We start from the raw sequence: 23,359 nt of genomic DNA, 5'->3' as shown, positions 1-23,359 counted from the left end.
GGCAGTGGGAGTTCCATAAGGGGACGCATCCGGTCGGGGTCGGGGCCGATGACTCCGTGTTCCACAACACAGCCAAGGATGGCGAGGCGGTTTGTGCGGAATATGCACTTCTCCTTGTTATATGTCAGGTTCAGGAGTTGGGCGGTGCGGAGGAATTTTTCGAGGTTTGCGTCATGGTCCTGCAAGTCACGGCCGCAGATGGTCACATTGTCCAGATATGGGAAAGTGGCCTGCAACGCATTTTGATCTACCATCCGGTCCATCTCCCTTTGGAAGACGGAGACCCCGTTGGTGACGCCAAAGGGAACCCTAAGGAAGTGGTAGAGGCGGCCGTTTGCCTCAAAGGCAGTATACTGGCGGTCCTCAGGGCGGATAGGGAGCTGGTGGTACGCTGATTTCAGGTCAATGGTCGAGAAGACGCGGTACTGCGCTATCTGGTTGACCATATCAGCTATGCGGGGGAGTGGGTAGGCGTCCAGCAGGGTGTAGCGATTTATTGTCTGGCTGTAGTCGATGACCAGGCGCTGCTTCTCGCCGGTCTTAACGACCACAACCTGGGCTCGCCAGGGGCTGGTGCTGCCCTCAATAATCCCTTCCTTCAGGAGCCGCTCCACTTCGGTTTTAATGAAAACCCTGTCCCCGGCACTGTATCGCCTGCTCTTTGTGGCGATGGGCTTACAGTCGGGGGTGAGGTTAGCAAACAGTGGTGGGGGGGTGACTCTGAGTGTGGAGAGGTTGCACCTGGTGCGCGGCGGGCAATTTGGGAGCTGCTGGCTGCGAGTGGGGGTAGGGGTCCACCGTACGCCATCGTAACACTTTTAAGGTGGCACTGAAAATCTAACCCCAGCAGGACGGCAGCGCAGAGGTCGGGCAGGACCAGAAGTTTAAAATGATCGTACACGGTCCCGTCTACTTCGAGTGTCACTACGCAGTAGCCGCCGATGTCCGCCGACTGGGACTCGGAGGCCATAGAAATCCGCTGGTGCGCAGGCAGGACTGGGAGAGAGCAACGCCGCACCGTGTCGGGGTGGATGAAGCTCTCCGTGCTCCCAGAGTCAAAAAGGCAGATTGTATCGTGACCATTTACCTTAATGTCCATTGTGGAACTGGCCAGCTGGTGCGGTCTCGCTTGGTCCAGTGTAACGGATGCCAGCATAGGGGTCGGTGTGTCGCTGCGGGTATCAGATGAGGCGGTGTTGGGGGCCTGCTGCGTTCCGGCTGTCGTCCAAGATGGCGGCGTCCATGATCCCCATGTGGCTGGAGGCGTCCAAAATGGCTGCTGTACCGGTGGTTCGCACATGGCCGGGGAGGCCCAAGATGGTGGCCCGCATGGCCCACACGCGGCACCGCTGGGGTTCGGGGTGGCTTTGGCCCTGCAGACGTTAGCGTAGTGTCCCTTCTTCCCGCAGCCTGAGCAGATCGCGTTTTTCGCCGGGCAGCGCGCTCTGGGGTGTTTTGCCTGGCCACAGAAGTAGCATTTCTGGCCTTGGGGCACTGCTGTCTGGCCTTGGGACACTGCTGCGGTAGTTGGGCCGTGGCTGGGGTGGCACAGCGCTATGAGGCGGTCCTACCGTGTCCCAGGCTGTCATTCCCCGCGGCGTCCACGGTGCAGAGGAGTAGGCATCCATGCCCCGGTAGGCTGCATCCAATGATAGTGCGAGTTCAGAGGCCTTGTTGAGGTCGAGGTCACTCTGCTCCAACAGTCGCTGTCGGGTGTAATTGGATCTGTGGCCCGCTACAAAAGCGTCCCGGATAAGTTCCTCTGTGTACACGGCGGCCTTTACATCCTTACAACCACAGGCCCGGCCAAGCACAGACAGTGCCTGAAGGTATTCCACGGTCGATTCCCCAGGTTGTTGTTTACGACTCCCCAGAAGGTGCCTGGCGTACACTTCGTTCACTGGGCGCGTGTACTGGTCCTTGAGGAGCTTGATAGCGTCCGCGTAGGAGGTCGCGTCTTGGATGACCGAGTACACTCGGTGGTTCACTTTGGAGGTCAGGACATCCAGTTTGTCCTCGTCCGATTTGATTGCTGCGGAGGCGGTCAGGAATTTTTTGAAACACTTAAGCCAGTGAGTAAACTTGGTGGATGAGTCCGCCTCCCGATGATCTAAGTCCAGGCATGCTGGTGTGAGGATCTTCTCCATTATAAAAATGTTGTTAATAAAATTGATGCGCTATCAATTACTCATAAAAGACTGAGAGTTAAGAGAGTAACTAAAGGCTTTTATTAACAAAAGAATGAAGGTCTGCCTCGAGTGGTCGACCGGTCCAGAAATACAAAGGGCTGGGGAGCAGTCACCTTTATACTAGGACTTGTGGGAGGAGTCAGCCGAGGCATGTCCAGGCATGTACACAGTGGAATACAAACAGTGGTTTACCACAAAGGTTTAGTATAACTTCCTATCTTTTGTACTCTATGCCTCTATTTATAAAGCCAAGGATCCTGTATACTTTTTTAACAGCCTTACAACTTGTTCTGCCACCTTCAAGGTCCCAGATCTCTCGGTTCCTGCACCCCCTTTAAAATTGTACCATTTGGTTTATATTGCCTCTCCTCATTCTTCCTTCCAAAATGCATCACTTTACACGTCTGTGTTAAACTCCTTCTGCCATGTGTCTGCCCATTTCACCAGTCTGTCTGTCCTCCTGAAGTCTGCTATAATTGGGATCACGGAGACATGGCTCCAGGGTGACCAAGACTGGGAATTCAACATCCGGGGGTATTCAATATTCAGGAAGGACAGGAGAAAAGGAAATGGAGGTGGGGTAGCATTGCTGGTTAAAGAGGAGATTAACACAATAGTAAGGAAGGATATTAGCGCTGATGATGTGGAATCTGTATGGGCAGAGCTGAGAAATACCAAGGGGCAAAAAACGTTAGTGGGAGTTGTATACAGACCCCCAAACAGTAATGCTGAGGTTGGGGATGGCATTAAATGGGAAATTAGAGATGCGTGCAATAAGGGCACAGCAGTTATCATGGGTGACTTTAATCTACATATAGATTGGGCTAACCAAATTAGTAACAATACTGTGGAGGAGGAATTCCTAGAGTGTATACGGGATGGTTTCCTGGACCAATATGTCGAGGAACCGACTACATAATACCCAGTCTAAGATGGCCTGATGTCTAATGAGAGAGGATTAATTAGCAATCTTGTTGTGCGAGGCCCCTTGGGGAGGAGCGATCATAATATGATAAAACTCTTGATTAAAATGGAGAATGAAGTCGTTGACTCAGAGACTAGGGTCCTGAATTTAAATAAAGGAAACTATGATGGTATGAGGCACGAGTTGGTTAGGATGGATTGGGGAACGTTACTTTAAATGTTTGCCATTACCTATCCACCGTCAACCCTTTAAGATTGCATGGATGAACTACAGAATTTGTTCATCCCTGTTTGGCATAAAAATAAAACCAAAAAGGTGACTCAACCGTGGCCAACGAGGGAAATTAGGGATAGCATAAGATCCAAGGAGAGGACTGGAAGGCTGGTTCCAGTGGGGTTCCGCAGGGCTCAGTACTGGGTCATTTGCTTTTTGTGGTATATATCCATGATTTGGACTTGAATGTAGGAAGTATGATTAAGAAGTTTGCAGATGATACAAAAAATTGGCCATGTGGTTGATAATGAAGAAGAAAGCTGCAGACTGCAGCAAGATATCAATGGACTGGCCAGGTGGGCAGAACAGTGGCAAATGGAATTCAATCTGGAGAAGTGTGGGGTCATGCATTTGGGGAGGGCTAACAAGGCAAGGGAATACACAATAAATGGTAGGACACTGAGAAGTGTAGAAGATCAGAGGGACCTTGGAGTGCATGTCCACAGATCCCTGAAGGTAGCAGGACAGGTAGATAAGGTGGTTAAGAAGTCATACGTGATACTTGCCTTTATTAGCCGAGGCATAGACTATAAGAGCAGGGGGGTTATGCTTGAACTGTACAAAATACTAGTTAGGCCACAGCTAGAATACTGTGTGCAGTTCTGGTCATCACATTACAGGAAGGATGTGATTGCACGAGAGAGGGTGCAGAGGAGATTTACGAGGATGTTGCCTGGGCTGGGGAATTTTAGCTTTGAGGAAAGATTGGATAGGCTGGGGTTGTTTTTTTTGGAACAGAGGAGGCTGAGGGGAGCCTTAGCAGAGAGGTCAATAACCAGGGGGCATAGATTTAAAGTACTTGGTCGGAGCTTTAGAGGGGATTTGAGGAGAAATGTTTTCACCCAGAGGGTGGTGGGGGTCTGGAACTCACTGCCTGAAAGGGTGGTAGAGGCAGAAACCCTCATCATATTTAAAAAGTGCTTGGATGTGCGCTTGAAGTGCCGTAACCTACAGAGCTACGGACCAAGAGCTGGGAAGTGGGATTAGGCTGGATCGCTCTGTCAGCAGGCACGGACAAGATGGGCCGAATGGCCTCCTCCTGTGCTGTAAATTTTTACGATTCTATGAATACAACACAGGCCGCAGATCGAGCCTGGAACTTTCCTGCTCCGTACAGCTCAGGCCCACACTGGGCAGAGCTACTACTCCCTGAGCCCCAGAGATCAGCATCATTGTTTTTATCATTAATGGTTTGGTTTCCCTGGGAAACGCTGACTGGACAAGAGAACAGACCATTTTAGAAACATAAACATAGAAAGAAAGGAGCAGGAGTAGGCCATTCGGCCCCTCGAGCCTGCTCCGCCATTCAATGCGATCATGGCTGATCATCCAAATTCAGTACCCTGTCCCTGCCTTCTCCCCATACCCCTTGATCCCTTTAGCCTTAAGAAATATATCTAACTCTTTCTTGAATATATTTAATGAATTGGCCTCAACTGCCTTCTGTGGTAGTGTTCCACGGGTTCACCACTCTCTGGGTGAAGAAATTCCTCATCTCTGTCCTAAATGGCTTACCCCTTATCCTTGGACTGTGACCCCTGGTTCTGGATTCCCCGACTATCAGGAACATCCTCCCTGCATCTAGTCTGTCCAGCCCTGCCAGAATTTTATGAGTTTCGATGGGATCCCCTCTCATTCTTCTAAACTCCGGCGAGTATAGGCCCGGTCGACCTAATCTCTCCTCATGCGCCATTCCTGCCGTCCCGGGTGTCAGCCTGGTGGGTCTTCGCTGCGCTCCCTCCATGGCAAGAACGTCCTTCCTCAGATGGGGTGACCAAAACTGCACACAATACTCAAGATGTGGTCTCACCAAGGTCCTGTACTGTGTGCAGTTCTGGTCGCCTCGCTATAGGGGGGATGTGATTGCTTTGGGGGGGGTGCAGAGAAGATTCACCGGGATGTTACCTGGGATGGAGGGCCTCAGCTATGAGGAGGGGCTGGACAGGCTGGGGTTGTTTTCCTTGGAGCAAGGAGGGCTGAGGGGGGACCTGATTGAGGTGTACAAAATAATGAGGGGCATAGATAGGGTAGATAAAGAGGAACTTTTCCCCTTAGTGGGGGGGTCAATAACAGGGGGGCATAGATTCAGGGTGGGGGGCAGGAGATTTAGAGGGGATTTGAGGAGGAACTTTTTCACCCAGAGGGTGGTTGGAATCTGGAACTCACTGCCTGAAAGGGTGGTAGAGGCAGGAACCCTCACAACATTCAAGAAGCATTTGGATGAGCACTTGAAATGCCATTGCATACAAGGCTATGGACCAAATGCTGGAAAATGGGATTAGACTGGACAGGGATGGATGGGCGGCGCAGACACGATGGGCCGAAGGGCCTCTTTCTGTGCTGTAAAACTCTGACTCTATGACACATAATTTGGCCAGAAAAAGCAGCAAACTTGAGGATTGGGAGCAGTTTAGGATTCAGCAAAAGAGGACAAAGGGATTAATTTAAGAGGGGGGGAAATAGATTGAGAGTAAGCTTGCAGGGAACATAAAAACTGACTAAAAGCTTCTATAGATATGTGAAGAGAAAAAGATTGGTGAAGTCAAGCGTAGGTCCCTTGCAGTCAGAATTAGGGGAATTTATAATGGGGAACAAAGAAATGGCAGACCAATTAAATACATACTTTGGTTCTGGCTTCACAAAGGAGGACACAAATAACCTCCCAGAGATGTTGGGGAACATAGGGTCTAATGAGAGGGAGGAATTGAATGAAATCAGTATTTGTAGGGAAATGGTGTTAGGGAAATTGACGGGATTGAAGGCCGATAAATCCCCAGGGCCTGATAATCTACATCCTAGGGTACTTAAGGAAGTGGCCCTAGAAATAGTAGATGCATTGCTGGTCATCTTCCAAAATTCTATAGACTCTGGAACAGTTCCCATGGATTGGAGAATAGCTAATGTAACCCCACTATTTAAAAAAGGTGGTAGAGAGAAAACGGGGAATTATAGACCAGTAAGTCTGACATCGGTAGTGGGGAAAATGCTAGAGATATAATAAATGTAATAAAATAAAAGATGTAATGGCAGAGCACTTGGAAAACAGTGACAGGATCGGACAAAGTCAACATGGATTTACAAAAGGTAAATCATGCTTGACTAATCTACTGGAATTTTTTGAGGATGTAACTGGTAGAATAGATAAGGGAGAACCAGTGGATGTGGTGTATTTGGACTTTCAGAAGGCTTCCGATAAGGTCCCGCATAAGAGATTAGCGTGCAAAGTTAAAGCACATGGGATTGGGGGTAAGGTACTGTCTTGGATAGAGAACTGGTTGGCAGACAGGAAGCAAAGAGTTGGAATAAACGGGTCTTTTTTCGAGTGGCAGGCAGTGACTAGTGGGGTACCGCAGGGATCGGTGCTAGGACCCCAGCTATTCACACTATATATAAATGATCTAGACGAGGGAACTAGGTGTAATATCTCCAAGTTTGCAGACGACACAAAGCTGGGTGGGTGTGTGTGCTGTGAGGATGCCGAGAAACTCCAGTATGATTTGGACAGGTTGGGTGATTATACTGCATTTGCCATGCAACTGCCCAATGTGGATAAATGCGAGGTTATCCACTTCGGTGGCAAAAACAGGAAGACAGATTATCATCTGAATGGCAATAGATTGGGAAAAGGGGAGGTGCAACGATACCTGGGTGTCCTTGTGCACCAGTCGCTGAAGGTAAGCATGCAGGTGCAGCAGGCAGTTAAGAAGGTAAATGGTATGCTGGCCTTCATAGCGAGAGGATTCGAGTACAGGAGCAAGGATGTCTTGCTGCAGTTGTACAGGGCCTTGGTGAGACCACACCTTGAGTATTGTGTGCAGTTTTGGTCGCCTTATCTGAGGAAGGATGTTCTTGCCATGGAGGGAGTGCAGCGAAGATTCACCAGACTGATACCTGGGATGGCAGGAATGACGTATGAGGAGAGATTGGGTCAATTAGGCTTATATTCCCTAGAGTTTAGAAGAATGAGAGGAGATCTCATTGAAACTTATTAAATTCTAACAGGACTAGACAGATTAGATGCAGGAAGGATGTTCCTGATGGCGGGGGAGTCCAGAACCAGGGGTCACAGCTTAAGGATAAGGGGTAAGCCATTTAGGACTGATGAGGAATTTCTTCACCCAGAGAGTGGTGAACCTGTGGAATTCTCTACCACACAAGGCAGTTGAGGCCAATTCATTAAATATATTCAAGAAGGAGTTAGATATATTTTTTTAAGGCTAAAGGGATCAAGGGATATGGGGAGAAAGCAGGGACAGGGTACTGAATTTGGATGATCAGCCATGATCTCATTAAATGGCGGAACAGGCTCGAGGGGCCGAATGGCCTACTCCTGCTCCTATCTTCTATGTTTCTATGCTACTGTCATCCTCACTGTTTACTACATTTCTGAGTTTCATGTCATCTGCAAACTTTGAAATTATGCCCTGTATACCCAAGTCCAGGTCATTAACATATAGATCAAAAAGAGCAGTGGTCTGAATACCGACCCCTGGGGGACACCACTGCACTCTTCCCTCTAGTCTGAAAAACAACCGTTCCCCACTACTCTCTGCTTTCTGTCCCTTAGCCACTTTCATATTCACGCTGCCACTGTCCCTTTAATCCCAGGGCTTCAATTTTTCTAAAGTCCATTATGTGGTACTTTATCAAACACCTTTTGAAAGTCCATATACACATCAACCGCATTACCTTCATTAACCCTCTCCGTTACCTCATCGAAGAACGCAGTCAAGTTTTCACACGATTTGCCTTTTACAGATCTGTGCTGATATACTAGATTTTGAGTACTCCTACTTTCCCACTTGTTTTTAGCTGCATTCAATGAAACTTTCTCTTACTAGCTGAGCTTATATAATCATATTTTCAGTAAGTTTTGTTTTTTGAAAAACAAGCCTACCTTATTGTTTAATTCTAGGGCTGCTGCAGTTTATTTATTTAAAAGCAGAATGACTCCTAGAAGCCAGTTTAGATGGAACTACTTAATGCAGAAGGTGGTGAATGTGTGGAATGGACTGGCAGGGGAAATATTTTGGGCTAATTGTATCAGAAACTTGAAGAGAGACTCCGATATGTGCCTGGAGAAAGGTTTAATGGAGGAGTATGGGAAGTGCAATGGGACGTGATATTTCCTGGACACTGGGACTGGCCCGCTCGATCTCTGCTCTTTCGCAGTCCTTTATATTCCTATGTTCCTTTGTACTTGCTGTGGTTCATGCTTGTCCTACTGTTCTGTGCTTGTAAAATTAACACTTTAAAAAGTGCAATATTGTCGAAAGCTTGTGCCTCTGCTGACTTTCATGCTGTGATCAAATTCAACCGATTAACAACTTGCATTTCTGTATCCATATGTTGAGATGTCTGAGTGTTTAAGAGGTCAGAGAGGACCTTGGTGTGTGTCACAGACAGCATAACAACTAAATGACAAATGTTCAATGCAGCAGTACTAAAGCACTATTAAAAGCACTGTAATGTGCTGTAATCAAAATGTTTCTAAAGTTTCTTACCTGGTAAATAGATGGGTTTGGGTGGTTTAGATGGATATGAGTAAAGCAGGATGGATTGATAGGTCACCTTTCCATCGGGTATGGAGATCTCGCAGCCAGCATCAGGCTTCTGGTCCCTTGTCAACTGATTCCTCCATCAGTCAGTGTGTTTTATCATGGGTATTAGTCAGCTATTGAATAGCAGGTGCTGCCATTGTTGAGCTCAATCGTGTTCATGCATGTACTCCCAGCAGGTTAATGATCCCAGACCAGAGTTGGCTAAGGTAGATTGGGAAACTATGTTAAAAGGTATGACAGTAGACGAGCAATGGCTAACATTTAAAGAATTCATACATAATTTACAACAAATATACATTCCTTTAAGGCACAAAAATCCCACAGGAAAAGTGGTCCAACTGTGGCTAACGAGAAGTTAAAGATAGTATTAGATCAAAGGAAGAGGCTTTTTTTGGCAGCATTATGAGTAGTAAGCCTGAGGATTGGGAGGATTTTAGCATGCAGCAAAGGAGGACCAAGAAATTGATAAAGGGAAAATTGAATATGAGAGTAAACTAGCGAGAGACATAAAAACAGACTAAAAGCTTCGATAGGTATGTAAAAAGGAAAAGATAAGTAAATGTGGGTCCCTTACAGGCTGAGACAGGAGAAATTATAATGGGTAATAAGGAAATGGCAGAGAAATTAAACAAATACTTTGTGTCTATCTTCACGGAAGAAGACGCAAAAAACTTCCCGGCAGTAGTGGACAACCAAAGGTCTAGCGAGAATGAGGAACTGAAAGATATTAGTAAAAAAGTAGTCCTGGAGAAATTAATGGGACTGAAAGCTGATAAATTCCCGGAACCTGATGGCCTACATCTTAGGGTTTTGAAAGAGTTGGCTATAGAGATAGTGGATGCATTGGTTGTCATTTTCCAAAATTCCATAGATTCTAGAACGGTTCCTGCGGATTGGGAGGTAGCAAATGTAACCCCACTATTTAAGAAAGGAGGGAGAGAGAAAACGGAACTACAGACCAGTTATCCTGACATCAGTAGATGGGAAAATGCTAGAATCTATTATTAAGGACGTGGTAACAGGGCACTTAAAAAAATAATAATAGGATTGGGCAGAGTCAACACGGATTTATGAAAGGGAAATTGTGTTTGACGAATGAGTTTTTTGAGGATGTAACTAGCAGAATAGATAAGGGGGAACCAGTGGATGTGGTGTATTTGGATTTTCAGAAGGCATTCGATAAGGTGCCACACAGGTTATTAAACAAAATTAGGGCTCATGGGATTGGGGGTAATATACTAGCATGGATTGAGGATTGGTTAATGGACAGAAAACAGAGAGTAGGAATAAACTGGTCATTTTCAGGTTGGCAGGCTGTAACTAGTGAGGCACCGCAAGGATCAGTGCTTGGGCCTCGGCTATTCACAATCTACATCAATGATTTGGATGAGGGGGACCAAATGTAATACAGGAAACACTTTTTTTTTTATCCAGGACCGGTGTGCCGGTTGATCAAAAAGTCCAGATTACATAGAGGTATACTTACTAAGGTACGAGAGCCCCATACACGGCCACATATCCAGGCGTCCCTGTTGCATGGCAACAGGTGCAGGAACCCCGGTTACACAGCCACAGATCCAGGCGTCCCTGTTACATGGCGACAGGTGCAGAAACCCCGGTTACACGGCCACTAATATGAAGTAAAACTTACCTGAACCTACTCCTGAATTTTGCCGGTTAAAAGAGATTTCCGGTTATTTAGGTGCCAGTAAAAAGAGAGTTTCCTGTATATCCAAGTTTGCTGATGATACAAAGCTGGGTGGGAATGTAAGTTGTGAGGAGGATGCAAGGAGGCTTCAAGGGGATATAGACAGGCTAAGTGAGTGGGCAAGAACATGACAAATGGAATATACTGTGGAGAAATGTGAAGCTATCCACTTTGGTAGGAAAAATAGAAAAGCAGAGTATTTTTTAAAAGATGAGAGATTGGGGAATGTTGGTGTTCAGGGGGATCTGGATGTCCTTGTACACGAATCACAAAGTTAACATGTAGGTACAGCAAGCAATTAGGAAAGCAAATGGTATGTTGGCATTTACTCTTATACCCAAATCCTCTTGTAATTAAGATGTCTTACTGCAATTATATAGGGCCCTGGTGAGACCTCACCTGGAGTGTTGTGTACAGTTTTTGTCCCCTTACCTAAGGAAGGATATACTTGCCATAGAGGGAGTGCAACGAAGGTTCTCCAGACTGATTCCTGGGGTGGTGAGATTGTCCTATGAGGAGAGATTGAGTAGACTAGGCCTATAGCCTCTAGAGTTTAGAAGAATGAGAGGTGATCTCATTGAAACGTACACAATTCTTACAGGGCTTAATAGGGTAGATGCAGGGAGGATGTTTTCCCCTGGCTGGGGAGTCTAGAACCAGGGGTCACAGTCTCAGAATAAGGGGTTGGCCCTTTAGGACTGAGATGAGGAGAAATTTCTTCACTCAGAGGGTGGTGAATCTTTGGAATTCTCTCCCCCAGAAGGTTGCTCAGGCTCAGGTTGAGTATATTCAAGACAGAGATCAATAGATTTTTAAATATCAAGGGATATGGGGATAGTGTGGGAAAGTGGAGTTGAGGTGGAAGATCAGCCATGATCTTATTGAATGGTGGAGCAGGCTCGAAGGGCCAAGTGGCGACTCCTGCTCCTATTTCTTAGGTTCCTCCCACCCCCTGCTTCCTAGCCTAGTGTTGCTTAGGCCTAGTGCACTGCCACACCTCTGCACAAGGGGAACATAGGAACAGGAGTAGGCCATTGAGCCCCTTGAGCCTGTTCTGCCATTCAGTGAGATCATGGCTGATCTGCAATCTAACTCCATATACCCGCCTTTGGCCCGTATCCCTTAATACCTTTAAATCAGAGATTGAAAGATTTTTGTTAACTAAAGTTAAAAATTGATCTAGCATCAATTGCCTTTTGCAGAAGAGAGTTCCAAACTTCTACCACCCTTTGTGTGTAGAAGTGTTTCCTAATTTCACTCCTGAAAGATCTGGCTCTAATTTTTAGACCATGCCCCCAGCCCTAGAATCCCTAACCAGTGGAAATAGTTTCTCTCTGTCTACCCTGTCTCTTCCCCTTAATAGCTTGAAAACTTCGGTCAGATCACCCCTTAACCTTCTAAATTCTAGGGAATACAACCCTAGCTTGTGTAATCTCTCCTCGTAACTTAACCCTTGGAGTCTGGGTGTCATTCTAGTATACCTACGCTGCATTCCCTCCAAGGCCAATACAGGAAACTTTGTGATATCCGGCACCGACGGGACCGAGCTGTTGCCGTCCCATCAAAACTGCCGGACAAACCAGCGGTAATGTTAAAACATACGGAGCTTTTGAGCTCCGTATCTAGCAACAAACCCTGTTGCAGCTTCTAAACAGTCGGCCGTAGCTTGCAAGCGTCTCTGTAGCTAAGCAACAGCTTTAGCTAGACCTTGCAGAGCCTGACTGGTGGGGGGAAAAAAGGCAACGAAAAGAAAAAAAAACGTACTGAACCGACTCCTGAATTTTGCCGGTGGATCGAGCATTTCGGACAGTTAACCTCCGGATAAACCAAAGTTTCCTGTATATCCTTCCTAAGGTGTGGTGCCCAGAACTGCTCACAGTACTCCAGGTGTGGTCTAACCAGGGTTTCGTACAGCTGCAGCATAATTTCTACCCCTTTGTATTCTAGCCCTCCAGATATAAAGGCCAGCATTCCATTAGCCTTTTTGATTATTTTTTGTACCTGTTCAGGGCATTTAAATGATCCATGTGCCTGGACCTCCACTGTTTTTAGATTTTTACCATTTAGAAAGTACCCTGCTCTGTCCTTTTTAGGTCTAAAGTGGATGACCTCACATTTGCCTACATTGAAATCCATTTGCCACAGTTTTGCCCATTCACTTAATCTGTCGATATCCTTTTGTAATTTTATGCTTTCATCTACACTGCCTATCTTTGTGTCATCGGCAAATTTGGATATGAGTTTCTATGCAATCATCCAAGTCGCTAATAAATAGGGTGAATAGTTGAGGCCCCAACACACATCCCTGCAGGACACCACTAGTCACATCCTGCCAATTTGAGTATCTACCCATTATCCTGCCACTCAGCCAATTTCCTAACCAGGTTAATAATTTGTCCTCAATTCCATGGGCTTCTACCTTAGCTAACAGTCTCTTATGTGGGATTTTATCAAATGCCTTCTGGAAGTCCATATAAATAACATCCATAGACATTCCCCTGTCCCCTACTTTAGTCACCTCCTCAAAAAGTTCAATCAGGTTTGTCAGGCATGACCTGCCTTTCACAAATCCATGCTGGCTCTCTCTGATCAACTGAAAATTTTCAAGGTGTTAAGTCACCCTATTCCTGACAACAGATGTTAGGCTAACTGGTCAATAATTCCCTAGTTGCTATTTAAGAATGGTGAGAGGGGGAAGAGTGAAATGTGTAATTTTCCAATCTAAAGGGATGGTTCCTGAATCGAGAAAACTTTGGAAGATTATAGTTAAGGCATCTGTAATGTGCTTACCCACTTCCTTTAAAACCCTGAGATGGAAACCATCTTGGTTCTGGGGATTTGTCACTCTTTAGTGGCATTATTTTCTTCATTACTGTTATTTTTCTCTCATTAACTTTATTGAGTTCCTGTCCCCAATTCAGTATTAGTTTCCTTGGGAATTCCAGCATGCTATCCTCTTCCTCTACTGTAAATACTGACGCAAAGTAATTATTCAACATGTCTGCCATTTCCTTATCATTAACAATATCACCGCTTTCAGTTTAAAGGGGCAGATTTTGAAATCCCTTGCAAGTTTCTTTTCAAACTCCCTTTTTGTAGCTCTTGCTGTCTGTTTTGTGACCCTTTGCTGTTCTTTGTATCTTTCCCATTCACCAGGATCTGTGCTATTTTTGCATTTTTGTATGCTTTTTCTTTTAGTTTTATGCTGTCTCTTACTTCTCGTCGTCCATGGCTGGTCTTTTTTGGCCAGTAGAGCGCTTGCCCCTCAGGGGTATAAACTGGTTCTGTATCACCCTGAATTCTGTTTTGAACATCTCCCACTGATCTTCTGTCATTTTACCTATTAACAGATTTGCCCAGTTTACTGTGGACAGTTTCTGCCTCATCCTGTTGAAGTCAGCCATATCCAAATCCAGAATCTTAGCTGTTTCACATTTCTCCCTTTCAAACGCTACGTTGAACTTGATCATGTTATGATTGCTACTGGATAAACGTTCACGCACAGTTAGGCTGTTAACTAAATCTGGCTTATTACTCATTGCAAAATCTAATATGGCATGCCCCCTTATTGCCTCTGGGACATATTGTTGTAGAGAACTATCCCGGACACACTCCAGAAAGGAGGTCTTGTATAATCAATATTTTTTATTGGCTATATAAAAAGGAAGTAGAAATTGGTGATTTGTGGAATTCCCATTTCATTTCATAACTTGAGAAAGATCATGTACAATGTTACCACTGTTAAAATGCTTTATTTTTCTATAAACCTACTATTCATGTCTGGGGACGCTTTTGTTTTGTTCCTCCTGTTCACATTTAAAAAGAGCTCTGCCAAAAACAGTAGTAACTAAAGATATGGGGGAGGGGAAATTGTGTCGCACCCCCTTTGGGGCGCTAACTTTGCCGGGACGCTACTTTTAGCGCCCCAAAAAAATTACCGCCCCCCGCGCCTGAAGTTCACTGGTAGTGCCCAAGAGGGAGGCAGGGCGCTACTGGAAGCGCCCTGCCTCCCTCTTGGGGCGCTGCGAGTGAATATCGTGACGCTACGTGCTGCAGCGTCACACGCTGCAGCACGTCGCGCCGCGGTACTGCAGGCCTGCCTTCCTTCTAAAAGGGGATGGGCTTAGCGCAGCACGACCCAGGGCCCAGCTGGGCCACCAGGGATCGGAGTGCCGGCAAAAGAGCCCAGCACTCAAAGTGCCGGGCCCACGGAGCGCAGCCGGCACCCCATTGGGGGGCTGCAGAGGGGGCAGGTGCTGGCAGGTGGCCAGCAACAAAAATGGCCACCCAGCGGTTAGTCAGGGGGCGCTACCGAAGACCGGGGCACTGCGCATGGCGATGCCGCCATCGCCAGCGGCGCAGCGCCGTGGGGCACTAACCTCTCTTTGAATTTTGCGGGAGGCATTGGCGGCGGCGTGCCCAGGCGCTAGTTGCTTTATGCAAATCAACCGAATTTTTAGGCCATGAACACCAATTCACGGCCTAAAATGGTAACACGTGCTCATTGCTAACATTGAGTTGTGTTCAAGCTGTAAAACATACCCTTGGATTCAGGTGACATTTATAAACCACATTAGCATCACTTTCTTGGTTTGTGGCTTGCAGTAAAGCCCTTGTAACCAGTATCACAGAAACCCCACAGTGCAGATAGAGGCCGCGTCCTCCAGTATGTTGGCCACAAGTCACATGGCATGTGATCTCAGTACTCATTGTACTATATGTGAGTGAACTTTAACCTTTTTGTGTGTTTGTTGGTAAAATGGTGAGACGAAAATCAGAGTGAGCGTGCGTTTTGATCGTTGAGTGCTTTACTTCCTTTGTCACTGGTGGCAGATATTTAAGTAAATATGCACGTGAAGTACATTTACCTGGATTGTATGAGTATTAAGGTGTTTTCTACTGAAAGTAGTGCATCTATCTATATATTAGCTGGGGGGGCCACGCGTTGCCAGGGCTGTTTTGGGCCGGGCGGTTTAAATCGAATCCGAGGCTTTCTGGCCTGTCTGTCTGTCACTCTGTGAATCTGCTGCCGGGCAACATTTCTACCTTTTTAATACCTTGAAAGATGAAGGTGAAAGTACTTATAAAACGTTTTTGGTAAATCTTTTAAAAATAACATAAGAGAGACTAACTTTTTCGAAGCTGGATTAGCAGATTTTGAGCTGGAAGTAAATGGGGTTTTTAGCTTGAGGCAATGGCTGCCAGATCCCTGAGATGAAAACGATTAGTCTCACCCACACACACACCGATTGGTCAACCATCAGGTGACTGAACTGTAGGATTGGTCAATCGTGACGGCACAGGATTGGTCGACCTTGACATCAGTCAATCAATGCTAATTAGCAGATAATGAGTTTAATTTTGAAGGTTTTTTGCATAACGCGCGAACAATTTTTGTCCGACCGAAAAGTAAATACGCTTACGACCGTCCTAACATAGACATAGAAGATAGGAGTAGGCCATTTGGCCCTTCGAGCCTGCTCCGCCATTCAATGTGATCATGGCTGATCATCCAAATTCAGTACCCTGTCCCTGCCTTTTCCCCATATCCCTTGATCCCTTCAGCCTCAAGAAACATATCCAACTCTTTCTTGAATATATTTAATGAACTGGCCTCCACCGCCCTCTGCGGCAGAGAATTCCACAGGTTCACCACTCTCTGGGTGAAGAAATTCCTCCTCATTTCAGTCCTAAATGGCTTACCCCTTATCCTTAGACTATGAACCCTGGTTCTGGACTCCCCGGCCATCAGAAACATCCTTCTTGCATCTAGTCTGTCCAGACCTGACAGAATTTTATAGGTTTCGATGAGATCCCCTCTCAATCTTCTAAACTCCAGTGAGTATAAGCCCAATCTCTCCTCATACGTCATTCCTGCCATCCCAGGTATCAGCCTGGTGAATCTTCGCTGCACTCCCTCCATGGCAAGAACGTCCTTCCTCAGGTAAGGTGACCAAAACTGCACACAATACTCAAGGTGCGGTCTCACCAATGCCCTGTACAACTGTAGCAAGACATCCTTGTTCCTGTACTCAAACCCTCTTGCTACGAAGGCCAACATACCATTTGCCTTCTTAACCGCCTGCTGCACCTGCATGCTTACCTTCAGCGACTGGTGCACAAGGACACCCAGGTCTCTTTGCACTTCCCCTTCTCCCAATCTATTGCCATTCAAATAATCTGCCTTCCTGTTTTTGCCACCAAAGTGGATAACCTCACATTTATCCACATTATAGTGCATTTGCCATGTTTCTGCCCAATCACCCAACCTGTCCAAATCGTACTGCAGTTTCCCGACATCCTCCTCACAGCTTACCCTCCCGCCCATCTTTGTGTCGTCTGCAAAATTGGAGATATTACATCCAATTCCCTCGTCCAGATCATTAATATATATTGTGAACAGCTGGGGTCCTAGGACCGATCCTTGCGGTACCCCACTAGTCACTGCCTGCCACTTGGAAAATGACCCGTTTATTCCAACTCTTTGCTTTCTGTCCGCCAACCAGTTCTCTATCCAAGTCAAGACCTTGCCCCCAATCCCATGTGCCTTAATTTTGCACACTAATCTCTTGTGTGGGACCTTATCAAAAGCCTTCTGAAAGTCCAAATACACCACATCCACTGGTTCTCCCTATCTATTTTACCAGTTACATCCTCAAAAAATTCCAGTAGATTAGTCAAGCATGATTTACCTTTTGTAAATCCATGTTGACTTTGTCCGATCCTGTCACTGCTTTCCAAGTGCTCTGATAGATAGATATATAAAAAACAGTTTGTCTGTTTGTATAGACAAACAGACAGAAAGACAATCAAAAGTTATAGAGCATACCTACACATATGTTATATCAAAAGAAAGCTTATCATTAGGGGAGTCTAATAGGCGTATTTACTTTCTGGTCAGACAAAAATTGTTCAGACAGTATACAAAAAAGGTTAAAAAAAACCGGCAACATTCCGCTCATTAGCGTTGAGTGACTTGATGGTTGACCAATCGGGGGGGAGAGGAAGGAGCGCCTCAGGCCTGGCCCGATCGACCCCTGCGAAGGAAGGCGGCGAGCTCTCCCTCCCTGTCCCACCCCCTCACTCTTTCCCTCCCTCCCTGTCCCACCCCCTCACTCTTTCCCTCCCTCCCTGCCCCTCTCCTCACCCTCACTGCCCCCTCCTCTCCTCCTGCCTCCCCCCCCTCCCCTCTCTCCAGGCTAATCCCAAAATAAATCCACCAGTCTCGCGCGCTCTCTCTCTCTCTCTCTCTCTCTCTCTCTTCCAACAACAACATGCCCTCAAAAAACCCTCTGCACCGCCAGGCACTCCAGCTAGTGTGGGATAAAACAATGTTGCCATAGTCACACCTGTGACTCATCAGCGATTTCTATTGGACGACACTAATTTATTCTAAGCCATCATTCATTGTTCAATTCAGGAATGAGTTAGGCAGGTTCTCATTGGAATAAACTGTGCATTACACAGTTTTGCTGTTATCTGTAAATCCCTGTACTTTTTACAAATGCAGCTGAATAGCAGACAAACATAACAAGTGTGCTTTGTGAAGTGTGGTCCGATTGTCACTTGATAAAGGCATGACTTGCATGATCCACTGACTTTGGGTTTCTTCTTTCTATACAGACCATCTTGGAGAAGCCATGAAACTAACAGAGTCAGAACAGGTATGCATTGAGTAAGGAAACATGAACTGTTCGCCAACACTTTGTTCTGCAGTTCAGCACTACCTCCCCTGTACTGATCCAGTAGCAGTCGTGTGCATTGTAGTGCTCTGATGTACAGCATCTCTGCTGTTTAGAGGATACCGTGAGCTCTGGGTTGATGAGTTTCTCTTCTCTCCTCCTGTAGGTACTTGCTTTGGTTGGAGTATAATTGCCCAGGCACTTGCACCCCTCTAATACCTCCCACATATCACCATTATCCCATGTGTCAGCCTAGGTAATGAGCGTTGGCAGGCTATTTGATTTGGGGAAATCACAGAAGAGCTCAATGCTGTTCTCAATATATACGCACTAGAGGGAGTCACTCAATAGCGATCAGGAGGGGACCTGAGCCAGGGACCTGACCCTTCTCCCCTCAGATAAAAAACAACGTTGGAAATGTGTGACCAATTGTGTATAACATTGTGTAAAAGGAATATCTAAAGGGTTCCAGTGCAATGATTGAATTACTGTTTTCTACATCAATCTCCTGCACCCTGTAAGGAAGAAAACTTGCAGCCAAGTCGGCTTAGACTGCTTTGGTGTGTTCCTGGCAACCACATCAAGAGTACCATAGCACAGACGTGGCTGATGGTTGGCTGCCTGCATTTCTTGGCTAGAATTGGTATGTTGTATGGAAAAACCTGGTGCAAGTAATATCTTAAAAAAAAAAAAAAACATGTTTGTATTTTCATTAAATTGATTTGAAAATCGTGATTGAGTCGCACTGATGAATATCAGTTACCCAGATAATTCACGAGGGTTTAGGACATTACAGCAGTCGGCTTGTTCAGATTCCTGGGGGTGGCAATTCACCTGAACCCATTTTTTGGTCCCAGAATCAGTGCTGCACAGGAAGCACGCGTCCCAACCAGGAGGCGAAGGCTGGGCTGGAATTGGGCCTGATACCAGTAAGTTTGGCGAGCGGCCGGAGCCTGTCGAGCCTCCGCAGGAATCGCGCCCTTTTCAGAAAACGGATTTCAGGCTGATTGCCTCGCTGGCACCCTGGCTTCGGGTAAGTCCCGGTGCGAGGGACAGCAGAAAGAGGGGCCGATGCTGCCAGCAGTGGTCATCAGGAGTGCTGTGGAGCCAAGGGGGGAATTCTCCTAGCTCCACGTGAATTTGATATTTAAAAAATTACCTTTTTTGGTGGCCTCGTGCTAGGCCGCATTCACCCCTAGAAAACCTGAGTGGATCAGGCCTAGTGTCTGCTCCACTCGGGACAGTCCAATTTCCCTGAGGGGTTCTTAACCTGGCATTGGACCCTTCAGTAGCATATACCAGGGGGCTCACGCCTGTTGTAGGCTATCACGTCAGATGCCTGAAAATCGCCCAAAGCCAATATGTCATTGGAATGTTTTTCAGACTTCCTTGAGGCACAATGAGTAGCCCTGTAAAATAGGTCATTATTGCCCCCATTTTTCATCTGGAAAACGGGCGCAAAGATGACCAATTTCTAACCCCGGACTTCTTGCAAAGTTCTGTGGAATGTTGGCCTTGAGCCTGAGGACTATAGCTTTAGAATCCCATTGGGAACTAATGGTGTGTGCTGGGAAAGTGCATCAATGTCCTGCATCTGACTAATTTTCCTCGTGCTTTTAAAATGTTTCGTTAATATTTTGGTTTTTTGGAATCCTTCCATTCAGAAGTTCTGACCACTTGGTGTAACAATCCACTTTTAAACAGTGAGACCAGTCTTCTGCCCCAGTGATTATCTTGAGCTTGAATTTTCCATTGTAATGAAACTTTCCCTGTGGCTGCAGATGGCATTGTGCTCACAGCAAAAATGCAGCGATGCGTTTGAGTTCCGAGGCATTGGTTGTTCCTATAGGTTGTCTGAGTGCCTTATTGTTAAAGGAGTTGTATCTACTTGTACAGTAGTGTGACTCGGGCTGCATCAATAAAACTCCCTTGCCACCTGGACCAGATACTCGTGTCTTTTTGCACATGTGCATGTTTAACTCAGTCCTCCTTTGGGGAGATTGATGTTAGTTGAGACAGTGTTTGGTTCGAGTTATACGCAGCTTTATTCCAAGGTAAGGTGATGGGTACAGAACGATAGGTATAATCAGAGTCGCATAGTTCAATCGGTACAGCTTGTATTCACATAATGATACAAAATAAGGAACACGTGATGGTATCCCACTCTGGCGGGTCACCTTGTTTAAACAGAATAGTCTACCTCTGTTCTGTCCTAGTCATGAGGCAGTCATTTTCACTTTGTGGCCTTTTGCTGCCTGATTGTGCAGCAGGCTGAATAGTCAGGAAGCGATCAAAATCACCCCAACACAATGGGCACACAGTGTTTATTTCTTGGAGACAAACTGACAAATGACTTACTGTTTGTCACTGGGAGAAACCACTTCTTACTAGCATATTATTCATCTGACTTTGGAATCACAGCCTACATGGGGCTGTCCTGAGAAACAAACTCATTTAAGGCAAACTTTTATCAAAACACATTTTAAAATAACTCGTACCCAAAGAGTTTGTGGGAAAAGTGGTTAAATAATCCTAAAACATGACCCTATCCATTCTGTCTGCTAAAATGCTTGTCCTTCCCTAATTCACCATCCTCCTTCCCCTCCGACATGGCAAAAACCGAACTTTCTCAACATGAAAGCGAGTATGTGGCAGGGCCTGGGCCTTTGCTAATGCTGATCAGAATGTGCACTTTGACATTCTACCATCCCGCTACTGCATTTTGCACCAGTTTTGCTGTGCTGTTCAGAGTACTGTCTCTGTAAGAATACAGGTTTGGGCCTAGGAAGCAGAATTTTCACACAGACCCGCTGGCTCCTCTATCCAGATTGGATGTGGATTTATCATTGGCCACACTGCATTCTGACCAGTGATCAACTATCGGGTGCCATGAACAATGTGCAAGTGTTTCCTGTCCAATACCTTAATTCCCTATGATGTTCCACCTGGGAACTGATGGAACTCACCCAACTGTCGCAGCAGCAGCACTCCTGACCCAAGTCATGGTGCTATTCTGTTCTTTTTCAATATAGCTACTGAAATGTTAACTATGTGAAGTCTTGTTTTCCCCGCTAATGAATTACTGTGTTCTGAATATACAGGCTTTATTATCATTGGAGCTACAGAGAGACAGTCATATCAAACATCAGCTTCTAATCCATGAGCGATGGAAGAGAGCTAAGAGAGAAGAGAAGCTGAGGGCTCAGATACACCTGACAGCAGCAGACAGGGAGACTGATCCCCAATTACCTATGAAACTGTTCTCTGATGAATCTGATGGTCAGAAGACACTTTCCACAAGCACGGAAATGAGTAGCCTTAACCAGGAGGAATATCTGAGGCAAATTCGGAATTCCTGTGATCGGGAACCAGATACACTTCTCTTTCTGTTAGAGAAGAGGCAAGTTCCTTCGAAGACCTGCGCAAGGAGCAAAGCTCCTAAAGATGACAAGACAAGGATAGAAGAGCAAGAGGTGAACATTTCTGAACTGAAAAGACTTGTTGATGTACTTATAGCTGAGAATGAGAGGCTAAAGAAGGAGAATAAGCAGCTGAAGGCAGAGAATGCAAGACTTAAGAAGTCCCCATTGGAGAAGGAATTGGACGTGGATTCAGACTTTGTGAAGTCGGAGTTATGGTGCATGAGTCAACCGCCCGATAATGCCACCAATGCTGGGAAAGCGAAAGACATTCCAATACCTAACCTTCCTCCTTTGGAAATGCCAGCTCAGGACATTTCATTGGATGATCTCCCCCTTTTAGAACTTCCTGAGGAGGTTGTGTGTAATCTGAAAGAACTATTGAACAACCAAAAGGAAACCTCAAAGGACAAACTATAGGGAGCATACTTGCAAAAAAAAAAAAAGTTTAACAAATCAGTGGTACAGTGCCTCCGAATAGCAGTTAATGTTCCTGTTGTACGTACGACACGAGTGCCAGATGATCGTATGTACGATCCGTGTGATTTTTCTCATCCAGATGGACTGGGGCACTGTTTACATTCGGGTACTCGCCTCCATGAATCAGTCTGTGCCACTCAATGAACTCTTAATGTGATGCAAATTTCAAAGCCAATCAGGAACATTACATGTATTTCTACTGTATGATGAGGGAACCAAATCAACAACTTCTGAATGCTCAGTTTACATTACAGTAATTGGGGTGCACCATTGTATACCTTTTTTTTATTGTTTTCTTTCAGTCTAAATGAATTACTCTGTGTGATATGAATTGTCTAAAGATGAACTGTAACTTTTTGTTGCTGCATGAATGAAGAAATTAGTGTCGGTATTTGATTTGCAGATCGAATAATTAAATAAAAAATACAATCCTTGCAATTGGATTTGACAACCTTTATTTCTGCTTTAAGTGCTGTTGTCGCTCAGTTAGTAGCACACTTCTTCTCCTCTTTCCACCCCTCCACCCCCCCCCCCCCCCCCCCCGAGTCAGCAGGTCAGAGGTTCAAGCCCCGCTTAATCCCATAAGGCCAACCGTACTGAGGACTTCACTGTCAGAGGTGCTGTGTGCCTTTGAACCAGGTGGATGTTAAAGATGATCTGGCACTGTTTGAAGTGCAGAGACTTCAGGTGACCGGCATTCATCCTCGACCACTAGCATAAAAAAAACGGTTAACTGCTCATTCATTTCATTGCCGTTTTTGAGTGCAGTATTAGGGTTGTTTTCTGCTACTTCCAAATTTTAGAACTGAGATTGATCAATTTTTGTAAGGCAAGGGTATTGAGGGTTACGGAACCAAGGTGGGTAAATGGAGTTAAGATACAGATCAGCCATGAGTGGAATAGGCCCGTCTCCTCTCAGTGTAGCATAGGAGGAGGTTTGCTTTGCATTTTTCTGTTGTACCTGAGCCGGGAGCCCAAGGTGTTCCATTCCCCAAAACTATGACATCTTGCAATTTGAGAAATCTTCATAAATAATAAACTGCATCTTTTTGTAAACTTCTGTTTCCATCTGCTTCAATAGCTCTAGCCCTGGGATAACTACAGGGAGTGTTCAGCCGTGGC

The 23,359-nt window shown here is 45.8% G+C and overlaps 1 protein-coding gene across 3 annotated transcripts in view; it reads left to right on the top strand.

The window, feature by feature from the left end:
• nrbf2b (nuclear receptor binding factor 2b) overlaps nucleotides 1–22,675 on the top strand; it is a 42,997-nt gene extending 20,322 nt beyond the window's left edge. For 2 of the 3 annotated variants that reach the window (XM_085994981.1, XM_085994980.1), the window contains 2 exons: nucleotides 18,280–18,320; nucleotides 21,440–22,675. In XM_085994981.1, the coding sequence (XP_085851107.1) occupies nucleotides 18,280–18,320; nucleotides 21,440–22,177 (779 nt within the window). In that variant the 3' untranslated portion in view covers nucleotides 22,178–22,675. The remainder of the gene's footprint in view (nucleotides 1–18,279; nucleotides 18,321–21,439) is intronic. The other variant, XM_085994982.1, reaches the window with a different exon arrangement.
• Nucleotides 22,676–23,359: the final 684 nt, after the last annotated feature.

The sequence above is a fragment of the Somniosus microcephalus genome, chromosome 8 (assembly GCF_052327205.1).
Source record: "Somniosus microcephalus isolate GS21.2 chromosome 8, FLI_Smic_1.0, whole genome shotgun sequence".
Lineage (NCBI taxonomy): Eukaryota > Metazoa > Chordata > Chondrichthyes > Squaliformes > Somniosidae > Somniosus > Somniosus microcephalus.
The sequence above is the reverse complement of the archived record's forward strand: the minus strand, read 5'-3'. Positions and strand labels throughout refer to the sequence as shown.